The sequence below is a fragment of the Pteropus alecto genome, unplaced genomic scaffold (genome assembly GCF_000325575.1).
Source record: "Pteropus alecto unplaced genomic scaffold, ASM32557v1 scaffold113, whole genome shotgun sequence".
NCBI lineage: Eukaryota > Metazoa > Chordata > Mammalia > Chiroptera > Pteropodidae > Pteropus > Pteropus alecto.
In genome coordinates, this window is record NW_006433949.1 from 1,663,875 (window position 1) to 1,677,489 (window position 13,615).

The 13,615-nt window shown below is 48.4% G+C and overlaps 1 protein-coding gene across 1 annotated transcript in view; it reads right to left on the reverse strand.

Annotated features, from left to right (window-relative positions):
• Positions 1–13,615, reverse strand: part of TBX5 (T-box 5) — a 44,773-nt gene that overhangs the window by 22,765 nt on the left and 8,393 nt on the right. Inside the window, exons 4-7 of the mRNA XM_006908582.1 lie at positions 13,041–13,160; positions 12,253–12,400; positions 8,474–8,626; positions 1,340–1,431 (exon numbers count right to left, since the gene is read on the reverse strand). Of these exons, the coding sequence (XP_006908644.1) occupies positions 1,340–1,431; positions 8,474–8,626; positions 12,253–12,400; positions 13,041–13,160 (513 nt within the window). The remainder of the gene's footprint in view (positions 1–1,339; positions 1,432–8,473; positions 8,627–12,252; positions 12,401–13,040; positions 13,161–13,615) is intronic.

Consider the following 13,615-nt stretch of genomic DNA (forward strand, 5'->3'; position numbering starts at 1 on the left):
AGGAATGAGTGGAGTAAGTGCGTCTACCCAAAGATAACGGCGTATTATTTTATTTTTATTTTTTATTAAAATATAGTTAATATACAATATTATATTAGTTTCAGGTGTACGACATAGTCGACACTCATACACCTGACGAAGTGATCATCACACTAAATCTAACCATTCTCTGTCATTGTACAATTAGAACAGCATTACTGAGTATATTCATACAATTATAGCATTATTGAGTATATTCCCTATGCTGTATATTACATCCCCGTGACTTACGTATAGCTGGAAATTTCTACCTTATTCCCCTTCACCTTTTTTGGCCTTTTATTCCTTAAAAGTATGCAAAGTTGAATCTGATAAGCCTGCGATGTAAAAACAACTTCCACGACGTGTATTTCTAAACCCAGTGTTGAAACCACAACGCTACTGCCTTTCTTTCTCTCTCTCAGGTCTCTCGTCTTCCTCTGAATGAGTATGTCTGTCCATCTGCCTGACTCTCTCTTTTCGTGTCTTCCAGAAAGGATAAAGAAAAGCTTCCTGAATGACCTCATTTTATTTTGGAACACGAAACCCATCGAAAGGGACGAAAATTAAAAAACAAAACAAAAAAAACAACAACAACGTTCTTGGTCAAAGGGATCAAGATGTATTTCTAATTCTCTTGCCATATGGTAACTTATTTTGGAAGCATATCAAGAGGTAGGGAGAGTTTGAAAAAATTGGCAATGCTTCTACAAGCCTTTCAAAATCAGACCAAATTCCCACTATATACATTTGCTACAGCCCCTTCTATTCATCATATCAGCAACTGTGACCACAGGATATGTAAAAATACCGAGCAATTTTTATCACCAGCTCCCAAACCCTCAGTGCCCTGGACACCACATAGTGTCAAGTTTGTCTGTATTTCACCCCCAGGAAATCAAGTCGCTAACTTCCCTTTCATTTACCAAGAGCTGTTGCCAGGAAGAAAATCATTCGTCGGCTGCGACTTATGGGAAGAAAAAGAGCGAGGATGTCACTAGAAAAACAGACACAGCAAAGAAAGAGGAGAACATGATAGCTTTGTCCCCCAGGCAGATGGAGGAGGCCAAATCCTCTCGTACTTTCTCCCCCCAGAAAATACACTCTCTGGGTTGCACAGTCGAGGAAACCACACGTGAGGGTTATCAGAAAGTGGGATTCGAGAAGGCTCATTCTTTTTCTCAATGGCTAACGGGGCCCCGTTTCTCGGTGCCTGATCGGTGCAGGATGGCTGGTGGAGGGAGGCGCCATGTTGCTGCTGGCTCACCTGGGTAATTTGGGGGTATGTGGAGAGGAAGGAGCGAGGAACCCACTCCCTTACCTTTGCATTCTTGACATCCTGTGCAGCTCCATGTCATCACTGCCCCGGAACCCTTTAGCAAAGGGGTTATTCTCAATCTTTAATTGGGTGATCTGAGGGAAGGAGAGAGAGAGAGAGTTGGTTTTCCCTTGATTGCTACAAGACTACCTCAGGACGTGAGCTAAGAATGCGTCATGGAAAACGCGGCCTCTGGCGACCAAGAAAAGCAAATTGAGCCGGTCACGTCAAAGAGACCTACCACTTCGGGAGGAAGCTTTGAAAAAAAAAAAAAATGTTCTCCATCAGATTGCTTTAAAATGGCGGGGGCGGGGGGAACTAGATTTGGCTTGCCCGTTAATTAAAGTCATACTCTGCATCATCATAGCCAGGTTTCATCGTTGCTGTTGAAGCTCGGGATTGTGTGTTTCAAACGCCAACCAGGCCTCGGTGGGCTGGTCCCTGCTTCTCCTTCGAAAAGCTGTGCATCTTGGCACGGCGTCACACACCCTGCAGCGTGGCAGTCTCCATGTGGAAGGACTTGACTACTGCTTTCAAAATCCTACCATGCCTCATTTCGTGTTCAGTCCATAGTTTCACGTATAGACTTTGCTGGCTCGGGCGGAAAACGGTGTCTAATGAAATAAACACCAACCCATAGAATTATAACATATGTGGTAGCCATCCAGTAGCTTCCGAAGCTCTTTGTTTTTTTCTTTTTAGGTAAGAAAGAGAGAGCCCTCTTCTTGGAAAGTTTTGTTGCAATGTACAAAACTTAGCAGTAGAAGCGGGTCTTTGGTTAGAGGCCCAGAACTTTCGTGGAAACCATCCACGTAGAGTCTACTGCCGTGAATGAACGCTACCAGATACGGGGCAGAGAATGTGTCCACATAGCATTTGCTAGAAGCAGTTCCTAAAACACTGCAAGTGAATTGTGACAAGTCACCAGGGCAGCATTCACCAAAGCTCAATCATTGAAAGTTCGCCGTCTCCATATCATCTCTGTATAGCACCTGGGAACCGGTCCGCTTAATATTCTTATTTAAATCTAACCACTTCTTACTTAAATTCGTTTCATACGAAGTATTACGTCCCTTCTCTAGATGTCAAACTAGAATCACTTGCTGTTCAAGAAAAAGAAAACAGATATATCCAATTCCCTCTACTGGTCCCCGCAGAAAGCTCTCAACTCAAGGCCTACTTTCTCCTTGTGGCAAAGGAAGATTAAACATTTTTAGAGCTGTAGTTAACACACGTGGATACTGAACTAAGGCTCTCTCTCCCTGACAGATGAATCGAAAGAGAACTTTCTATGATTCTATCATTTTCAAGTAACGCCCCCCCCCCTCAAAAATCACATCTACACCCAGTAGTACAGTTATAGCCTTTGAGGAACTCTGTACCAGGGGTAATTAATAAAGGCACCCTCTAATTTGTCCACTGAGGGGCAGGCATTCTCGTATGTTCTGTTTTCTAGAAGACAGATTGCTTATGGAGGTCTTCTAAAGACTCTATAATGAATATAAAATTACTATATATCTACGTGTGTGCGTTCACAATAGAAATATATGTACATTTAACATTTAAAAAATGTACAATCCCAACAATATGACATTTTGGAAAAAGGCAAAACTGTGAAGACGGTAAAAAGATGAGTGGCTGCCAGGATTGAGGGTGGGCAAACAGGCAGAGCACGGAGGATTTTTAAGGCAGTGAAAGTATCCTGTATCACACAATAACGGTGGTTACGGGTCCTTATACGCTCGTCCAGACTTGAAGAACATACACCACCAAGAGTGAACCATAATGTACACTGCAGATTTTGGGGGACACGGCATGTCGGTGCAGGTTCATGGATTGTGACAGCCGTCCCACTCTAGTGGGGGACATGGATAGTGGGGGAGTCTGTGTGTGTGGAGGGGGACAGGGAACATGTGGGAACTCTCTGTACCTTCTGCTCAACTTTCCTGGGAACCTAAAACTGCTCTAAAAAAATCGATTAAAAAACATTTCTTTTGCACGCATGGGTACTTATATGTCTACATATTCCCTCCTCCCTAATTTTTTAAAAAATGCTACCCATTCCTGCAGCTTTCTGATTTCGACTTGACAGTTCAGAATGAGTAGACAAGTCTACCAAACCCCCTTAAAATACAGTCTTTTAAATGTGCTGTCCTGAATCCAGTTCTATCTTGAGTGTAAAAGCCCATCTCACAGGGCGATTTTTCCCACTCCGGCTTTGTCACAATAAAATGTGACCGACTTCTTCACAATCATTTTCTAAAAAAAGGAAAGATTCTCGAAAAGTTAAGTAAAAATTAGATCACCGTAAAAGGGTGTGGAGGGAATCCTTGCCCGTCTCTCTACATCCCCCACCCCACCCCCAGTCACTGAAGCCAGTCCCTTAGAGTATTGAAGACAAATGGGGATGTGGCTTCAGGGCTGAATTAATTAATGCCTAGTCCACGACATCACTGCTCCGCCAAGAGCTTAAGGGGGAAAAAAAAAAAAATTAGAGAAAACATAAAAAGGGTGAGTTTTGATATTTCATCAGGTGAAATCTTTCGCTCAAACCCATTCTTTGCACCTCAGTTTACTTTTACCTAATTCTTGAACTGATCACCATAGCTTCCAAAAATACGATTGCCTAGGATAAGCACAATTTGCTGTAGAGACACTTAGGTGTGTTGACCTTACATACGTCTTGCTCTGGACACTGAGTATAGATGCCTACAGGACATAAGAATTTCCCTCGAGAAATGTCAACATACAAGCTTGGCTTCCGGTGAAAATGTCCATCTTATTTCGTAATCAAAATGTCATCTTCATTTCGATATATATGATAACCCCGTCCTTGAAATTCCCCTCTCATGTGCTGCGAGTCAGCTAGCTTACTCACGGGCACACAAACACACAGAGACACAGGGATCTCTGAATTCTACCAGCAGGCCCCCCTGAAGGGGACTTCCATTAGTCATACAAACGTACTCCCTCCAAAAGGAGCATAAAACCGGATATCCAGGGGAGGGTTGGAGGTGGAGGGAAAAAAACAAATATAAATGCCAGCTCCAACCAGTGAGACAGAGGTTGTAAAAATTAATGAGAATAATTGTTGTGAATTCTTGCTTTTGAAAAAAAAAAAAAAAGGAAAGAAAAAATCCTCACGAGGGCCAAAAATCTTAATTATGTCTCTCTATTAGGGGTTCATTTCCTGGTCCCAACCAGAAAGCTCATACCTCATAAATACAGGCTCCTTACACAATGATTTAAGCAGGAGGAAAATGCCTTTTAATGGCAAAGTAAGTTAATATCGGGGGATAGACGTGCTCGCATACACGGCCATTGTTGCCAGAGCAGGGAAACGAAGTTCCCACGTGACCTTTTTTTAACACCTAAATATTTCTAGGGATCGCTCCGGGAGCTGCTGACAACTGCAGCGAAAACCTTACAAAAACGCGTTTCACAGAGTGAACGTCACTGGGGAAGATTCGAGTTTTTAAATATCTTTTTCAAGCTGTCAACCATCTGGGGAAATAACTCCCAAATCCAGCTTAGGGTCGCAGCTGGGCTGAGGAAATATGTCGTGTCATTAACAGCCCTGTGGTACCCGGCGTGTGACTGCAGCCTAAGAAATGAACTCCGCCACATACCTGCCTCCACCTGGTACCTGCGTCCTAGCAGTGAAGGTCATTGTGAAGGCACTGAGCCCTTCTGACCAAACGTCGGTGGCTCGCATTTTTCCAAACTGTTCTTGCAATTTAATCACCCGGATTGCTTTTCTTTCCCGCTCACTTATCCAAAGCATAACGTTGGGCAAATAGTCCTTGAATTGACCACATGATCAGCGAATGAACTAACTAAACCACAAAGACTAACCTTTTGTGGTTTTTCAACCACAGAGCAATAAGAACTTATTTTAAAATCTCAGTCTTTCAGGTTCTAAAACAGGGTAGGAAAGTGTTTTCCAGAGCCTGCGTTTTGGGTGGAGTTGCCCCATTAACAAATTGATCATTAAGTAGTCAATCAATGCGATTGTCACCAACCTTCTGTGCTCACTCTTGTGCCGCAGCCCGTGCAACATTTACCACGGATTATCTCCTGTAACCCTTACAACGATAACAACAAATAATTCTCCCACTACCCCCACTTCACAGATGCGGAAAACTGAGTGAAGTAACTTGCCCAAAGTCAAACGAATTTGAACCCGGGCAGTCTGCCTCCAGAGTCCCACCTGAACCCCATGAGATGGTGAGTAAGAGCTCAGGTGACTTCTACCCATGAAGTCAGGAGCCTCAACACCCGGTCCAGGTGGGACAATAAAGTAACAAGACAGAGTCCACAAATCACGCTCAGCCTGGCCCGCTGATTTAAGTCACACATCATATATCCACGCGGGGAACATTTGCAGCAGCCCTGGACTTGAACTGGGAAACTGTACTGCTTTAGGCTTTCTCCTGATGAAGAAAGTTCGTGCCTTTGGCTCTATACAACTGAAAAGCGGGGGAAACCGCATACGGGGGAGAGTGACAGAAAGTCGTCTCCCGTGAAATCCTTCTTCCGGATGTCAGGCTGGCTAAAAAGACCCGTATGCAGAGCTCAACTGGGCTCCCTGGACCGACCCAAAAGAAAAGAAGCAAACCCTGTGTGTGAACCCTTTGTGGGGTCATCGGATACGTAAATATCCAAATGTATATTTGGAGATGCACGTTTTTAGATCCATGAGCATTTAGACACACAGTCTCCTAGTTCGTGCTCAGGACTCTCACACACACACACACACACCCCTTTGGGCTTTCATTCACGTAGATCGCTAAACCTATTCATCAGAGAAGACGTGTTTTTAAAGAATAGAAATCTGACAGAGCAGAGAATTATAATCTGAAATTTACATAATGCTATTAACTAATGTTACCTCAAAATTTTTAATTTTTTAAATGAGGGGGGAAAAAGAAATTTGGGGTGTGTTGGGTATATTCAGAAGTGGTTATGGTGATAGTCTCCTGGATATGAGTTGAACTTACCAAATCGTATACTTCCAATACTGTAGTTTATCGTATGACAATTATGCCTTGATAGAGCTGTAAACGAAGAGAGAGAGAATTCCCTCTCATCGACCCACACCTCATGGACCCCAAGATCTTAACTACACAGAGCTTAGAATTTTCGCCAAAGGATCTGAGCACACCCACAGGTTTCTTCAGGTCACTGTCATGTGTACACCCCTTCCTGTCCTTTCTGTATGAACATGAGCTTTCTTGGCAAAAAAAGAAAAAAGAAAAAAAGAAAGAAAGAAAGAAAAAGAAAAAAGGAAAGAAAGAAAAAGAAAAAAAAAGAAAAAAAAATCCTACATATTTTTGGACCCTCTAAGCCTATATATATTGCATTTTTTTCCATTTTTTCTCCCTGTGACTGTCACCACAAAGTCAAACATAAGTTTACAGCAACCACAGAAGAAACAGGTTTCTAGCAGCCAGACTCAAAATTAGCCTGAAATAATTTTGCAACTTTCAAGACATTTAGTCTTAATGTTTTGGCTCCTGTTGGTTCTTCTGGGGAGAACTCAGAAAAATTTTCTTTCCCTTTTAAAAAGTAATTGCATTTTAGGGGGAATGAGCTTTCTTCTGGAGAGAAGCTCTCTTGTGACCTGGGTTCCCAGACAGGCCTTGTGGCCTGGAAGAGACTATCCATCACAGTTTGGCCCGGTCACTGACAATTTGAATTTGGAGATGGCCCACAGCATTTTGTAATTGCCCTGACTTCTCTGGGGGGCGCTTAGCTGACACCCTGTTTGGACTGGCATGACCCTCACTGGGTGACTGGAGGCTTGCGGGTGCTTCTCACCCCCAACGTGTCCTCTCCTGCAGGTGGGAGAGGCGCTGTGGAGGGGGAGAGGTGTCACCATCTCATGTCTATCTCTTTAAGTTCTCCATGGGACCCACTCTCACTGATTCCCATATGGAGACCCCTCCTCTCCCCTACAAACGGCCCTCTAACCCCAAATCACTATGAATACTCTTAACAGTTTACAGCTCGGCAGTAGCAGAGGCCCCTCCCCTGCTCCCATATCTTGCCATTTCAGATTCCAGATCCTTTCATCACCAGCCTTAGGAATCGTTCAGTCCTGCTGCCCCCACCAATACAACGGATCCACATGCACTCAGGTTTCTAAAGAACAGACATGAACCATGACAAGTCAGAACGAACCCTTTCTCATGAGGAAGACTAAATAACGCTCCCCCAGCCTGCAGTTATGGGGCGTATGTTCCAATATAGTTATCAAGCTTTGAAATGCCCAAAGCAGGGCCTGTATTTCAAAACAGCGTGGGGTCTGACATTGACACAATCATTCTGGCATCACCCCACTTCTAGCTGCAGCCACTTTCTCCCAAACAACTCACTGGCCACGTGCACGCCGCACTCCCCCGCACCCCCCCCCCTCCAAACAGACACACAAAGACCAGGCTGTGGTTTTGCAGAATCCTGTCTAAGTCCTAGGAGCGGTGGTCTAGGCTGCTGGTGGCACAGCTTGATCAGTTTTTGTTTTTGTTTTTGTTTTAACAGTGCAAACCATGCTTTAGCATGTGGTCCAGGGGCAGTAATTGCTGAAACCAATTAGAGAAGCATCTGGAAAATCCAAACCCAAGGTTTCCGGTAACTTTGCCACCTGCCCAGATTCGACTTGAAATGCATCCAAAAGGCAGAGTGGAAGGGAGAAGTTGATTGACCCCATTGGAAAAGTGTCCCCGGGATGGGTGGCCCCAGGCCTCCACCCCAGAGCACGGAGTCATGAAGTAAAGTGATGTGTTTTTTACTGATCATTTCATGAGTGCTGTGGGATGCCTTCTTGAGCGTCTGGGCATCTATGGTTTGACGAGGTTTTTTTTTTCTAATTGGTGTTTGTGTGTGTGTGTGTGTGTGTGAGAGAGAGAGAGAGAGAGAGAGAGAGAGAGAGAGAGAGAGAGAGAGAGAGAGCGCGAATCTGTGAAGAAGCCAGTGAATATAGTACAAACAACCACAATTCTTAGGCTGCGGCTCTGTCTCATTCCCAGCCCCCGGGGATAGAAGTTGACGCCCACTGTGTAGACACCCCTGCAGAGTCAGGCGAAGGAGCAGGCAGCCCAGGCCCTCTGGTTCCCTGGCACGGGGTCCTGGGCTTACCTTGTGATTCTGGTAGGAAGTCACCGCGATAAATGCTGTCTCAGGAAAGACATGGGTGCAGAAAGCAGTATTTTTTGAACCAAATCCATTATTTTCGTCCGCTTTCACGATGTGTAATCTGGGCTGGTATTTGTGCATGGAATTTAGAATAATCTAAAAATAATAAAGAAAATGAGATTGTAAGAAAAATGAACACCCCTTTGTTTCCAGATAAAACCCGGCTCTCTACCCCACCCCATCCCCCCAAATTAGCCTCCTTATATAGGCTCTCGAAAAATAGTCCGATTTTTTTTTTTCTCCTGTTTTGAAAAGGGGCCAGTGATTTCATTAAAAAGAAACATTTCAAAAATGACAATTTCCAACCGAAAAAGCCAGGGTAATATTCCAGGAATCTACCCAAAGCACACACGGCAGTAAATCAGAATTCTTAATAAAGTTTGCTTAATAAATTAACTCCCCTGCGTAGGGCCCTTCCCGCCCCCAACGGGACCAATGCGAGCCTGGAGCAAGAATCTGGTGTACTGGGGCACGCCTGGGTGACAGTTTTGGAATGAAAAGGGAGAAGAAACAAACAAATAAACAATCAAACATACAAATAACCCCCTCCACTAAAAAAGAAAAGAAAACTCTAAGAGATGCAAAGGAAGAGATCAAGCGTTGGCAGAACTGGAATAAAAATCAAGGGCTTGGCCCTTTGTTTGGAAAATGTACAAAGTGGAGTCAATGAAAAAGGATAATGGGTTAGGGGCTGGGACTCTGAGGACGGTGAGATTGGGGGTGGGGTGGGGGAGGCACCGTCCCCACCTTCCCCGTGGGACAAGGACCTGGTTGGCTTGAGGTTGCCTTTCTGCGACTTAGTCAACATTTCAGGATCCACAACTGGAATTATCTCCAGACTTGGTCCCAGACAGCACTTTGGGGGGGCATAATCTTTTTCTCCTACCTTGCAATCTTCTCCGTATTTGGGGTGCTCGCAGGGACAAGGTGGGGTCTGACTGCTGTAGCTGCGCTGTTATTACAACCACTAGAGTCACTAGCAGGAGTGGGGGGTGGGGGAGCCTCCAGGATCCAGACCCTGGCGGAGCAGGATTATTCACACAGACCCGCATCCTTGCTAGTAAACCGAGTTTGTTGTTCTGATGATGCCTGGTTTGCATGCTCCTGGGAGGCTGTGACCGCTAACGTTGATCAAAAACGTTCTGATCGATGCCCACCGAATGGGCGAGTCGCCACGCTTAACGGGCTGAAAATCTGGCCTGCGTTTTCCCCGAGACCGACCGCAAGCTGGAGCGGCGAGGTCCTGTCTGTGCCTTTGATTATTTGCATTGATGACCCTGGGGCAGGGTTCTTGGGCCAACCCTCGAGACCCGCCTGGAGGAGGGGGAGGGTCCCGCGCCTCCCCGAACCCGGCCGCGCGGCTGTAATCTCCGGCCGCCGGGGTCCGGCCGCCTCCCTGGCCGATAGCGACGCCGGCGCGGGCGACGTGGCGACAGAGAGACGCAGCGGGGCCCCGCGGGCCGCCGACGCCCCGGGCCGACGCGGCCATCGTCCCGGCTTAGCCAAATTGCTTTGACGGCCGGGGACAGTGTGGAGACATCAGCGCGAGGGCGATCTAATGGTTCCTAATTTCATTAGGACGACGGCTCGAGGCTCGCAGTCCGGGGAGGTTGGGGCGGGAATACGTGGCAGCTGGAGAGACCAGAGCAAAGCGCGGCTCCCTCTTCCCGCGCAGGGAAGGACCCGAAGCAAGCCCGGGTCCCCGGGGCTCGGTTTCGGGGCTGTGCGCGGTCCCCAGGAGTCCACCCTCGCGCGCGACCCCAAAGGCGCGCCCGGAGGCGCAGAGGGGAAACTAAGAGCCCCAATGGGACTGGGGGACCGTCCTGCATCCCGGCTCCAAGGTCCCACGGAGGCCCCCACCATAGGGGTCCCCGCCTTCAGAAGGGCTCCAGCCAGCCGGAAGATGCCCGCGGGACCTTCACAAAATAGTCCCGTCTCTCCCCAGCGCTTAACCTACAGGATCGGTTCAGGACCCGCAGGCACGACCCCCTCGAGGTCATTTCTGCGCTGGGGTGCGTCAGCAAGCAGGACGCTGCTGACAGAACATATTGCTTTACATGGAAAGGCGACAGCGACAGCGCGAAAAGGGAACCGGTGGTCAGCAGTTCAATCTCCCCATCAGCGAAGGCTGCATGAAGCGGATCCGTGGAGGGTCCGGCCGCCCCTTCCCCCCCAGATCCCCGCCCCCCACCGCGGGTTCAGCGCTTCAGCCCTAAGGCCCCTCAAGTCCCATTTGGACCTCCACAAACTGTCCTTCCGGTTAAATCCATTCACATCCATCCCCTCGTGTCCTCAAACTGGGGATCATATATCTGTCCGTTCTCTCTAAAAAGACAATATGGCCGGACAGGGACCACTTTGGGGATTGGAGACCTGGCCTCAAATCCTGTACCCAAATACAAGCTGTATGACCTTGGACAAGTCCCCTCCCTTCTCCTGGACTCCCAGTTACAAAGGCTGCCTGTTTCTGTCCCCCAGTCCTCCTCTCTAGGCTGTTTAGGGGGTCAGATACCCTAACACAAATGATAATGGTGGAATCATCAAGCTAAGGGTTCTAAACTCCGGACTCAGAGATGGTGTTCTGTTTTGGTGCTTGATTATTTCCAACGAAGAGATTTGGGGACATTTTCCCCCCAATCGAGTGTTTTATTCGTCCTTTGTTTTTCTTTGGGGAAAAAAGAGCGATGCCTTGTGGAGCATCTGCTAAAAGCTATCCATCTCTTGGAGGGTGGGGTCTGCACACTCAAAATCCTACACAGTTTCAGGGGGCCTGCCAGGCCCCTCACTCTTGGGGCCAATGGGGCTCCAGGTTTTGGCCCCTGGTCTAGGTTTATCTGCTCTGGGCACGGTGAGGGGAGAGGAAATTTGAAAGGAAAAAAAAAAAAAACAGATCTGCCCAAGAGTATCAAGCTAAAAGGGGCCGGAGCAGCAAGAGTTCACCTCTGTGGGTTGGTTCATCCATCAGTAAAAGATGGGGCAGGTGGCCTGGGGTCCCCCTCTCAGCTAGACCATCCCAACACTAAGGCAGAGTTTGGAAGCGGGTGAAGAAGGTATGTGGCTCCCATCAGTGGTCCAGTCTCTATGCCGTCTGTGCTGAGTGCCCGCTGGGTAAGTGGGAACACGTTTCCCCCACACACACACGCCCACTGCAGGACTAAAACACAGCTCCCCACCCCTAATTACAAACAGGATTGGGGTGCAGATCCAGCTCTCAGCCTCAACACATCCAGGCCCGAATGTGCAGCTTCGGTCACCCCATGTCCCCCACCCCTCAGGAAAGGCAGAGGGTTGGGGCTGGCAGCGGGGATGCAGCACGAGCCCCAGGCCTGGGAACCGGGGCCCCACCTTCATCCCCCCAAGAAAGACAGACCAGCGCATGGGATAGTGGACCACAGGGAGGACTGCAGAGGGGTAAATGTCTGAGATGGGGAGAGGTGGAGACAGAGAAGGAGGAGAATTAGAAGGCGAGAGAAATAAGAGAAAAAGAGAGAAGAATGGGAAAGAGAAAGGGAGGTCGGCTCCAGAAGGTGGGGAGGGGGATAAAGGGGGTGAAATGGAGCGAGGGAAGGTGAGGGAAGGGTGGGTGCGAGGGGCCAAGAAGAGAGAGGAACTGGACGAGAAGAAGGGAGAGAGAGGGGAGAGGGAAAGGGTTAGGGAGGGAGGGAGACAGAGGAGCAGGCATGGAGCTGAGGATGCCAGGCCGCGCTGCAGGGGGTACTTACGTGCCCGAAAGGGTCCAGGTGGTTGTTGGTGAGCTTGAGTTTCTGGAAGGAGACGAGCTGCCGCATCCAGTGCGCCCCGGTGGCCGGTGAGTCCGGGTGCACGTACAGGCGGCCGGGCATGGCGGGCTCCGCCTTGCCTGTCACAGACCTAGACCAAGGAGAGGCGAACCGCCCGGCCTTAGCGCCCCGAGGGGCCGGCCGGTTCCTGCACCAGCCCCGGGCTGCCGAGTGATGCGCGTGGGGCCTCGCAGCCTCTCGCTGCCTAGCAGCCAGCGGCGGGTTTCTGGGAGCCTGGATGTGCGAAAAAGTCTTGGAAAACTCCTTGAGGGCTTTCAGAGGGGGCTTCCTCTGCAAACCTCTGCACTTTTGGCAGCCACGGGAGCAAGCTGCCCGAGGAATGGGCCTCTCCTCTCTTGCCTGTTTTACTCAAATACCACGGGCCGATTTTGCAATTTCATAAAAAGGCATGTTCAAAGCGGGTAACTCATAAAAAGTAACTGTAAATGGTTTATACCCCCAAATACCTCCAGCGCGTGGTAACAATACCCTTTTTAGAAATCCACAGCCCGCGGGTGCAGCAATAGACGTAGGCACTTTACTTGCTCTGAGCCTCAGTTTTCTCGTCTCTAAAATGGGGACTAACGGCCCCTATTTCTTTCCCTCGGGGTGAGGTCAGGAGGATGCAACGGGATAGGCAGCAAAAGCCTCTAGCACACAGTAGGGATTCAAGAAAACGTTTAAGGGTCGGTCGGGGGAGTGCCCTTCTCACCTGCCACTCTGGTGCCTACCATTTATTATCTGCAAACTTGTATCTGTGGTCGTCGGCGGGGACAATGTCCATGAGGAGAATGTACTTTGTTTTGGGGTTAAGGCCAGTCACCTTCACTTTGTAACTGGGAAACATCCGTCTAGGAGAGGAAGAGAGAGAGGGGAGGGCAGGGGTGGGGGGGAGAGAATTAAAGCTGATAGTCTAAAGAATGTGTCCATACATGTTCATGGCAGAAGCGATTCCCCGAGAAACGTGGGAAAGGGGCCCCAACTCCACTCTTGCTGAGATCCACCCCAGGTTTCCCTTGAACTTATGGGGAGGAGAAAGGCAGCCGTGTGCATCTAGGAAAACAGAAACCAGGAGGCCAGGGCTCCTAGAGAACAGGCTGTGTAGACAGCCTGCGAGGGACCCCCATTCAACTCTTGCTACATGCGCGTTTCAGAGCCAGACACCTACTTTTTCATTGAGGGGCAGGAGGAGGCTTCTTAGGTGAAAAAAAAAAAAAATTCGACTCTTGCTACATGCGCGGTTCAGAGCCAGACACCTACTTTTTCATTGGGGGGCAGGAGGAGGCTTCTTAGGTGGGAAAAAAAA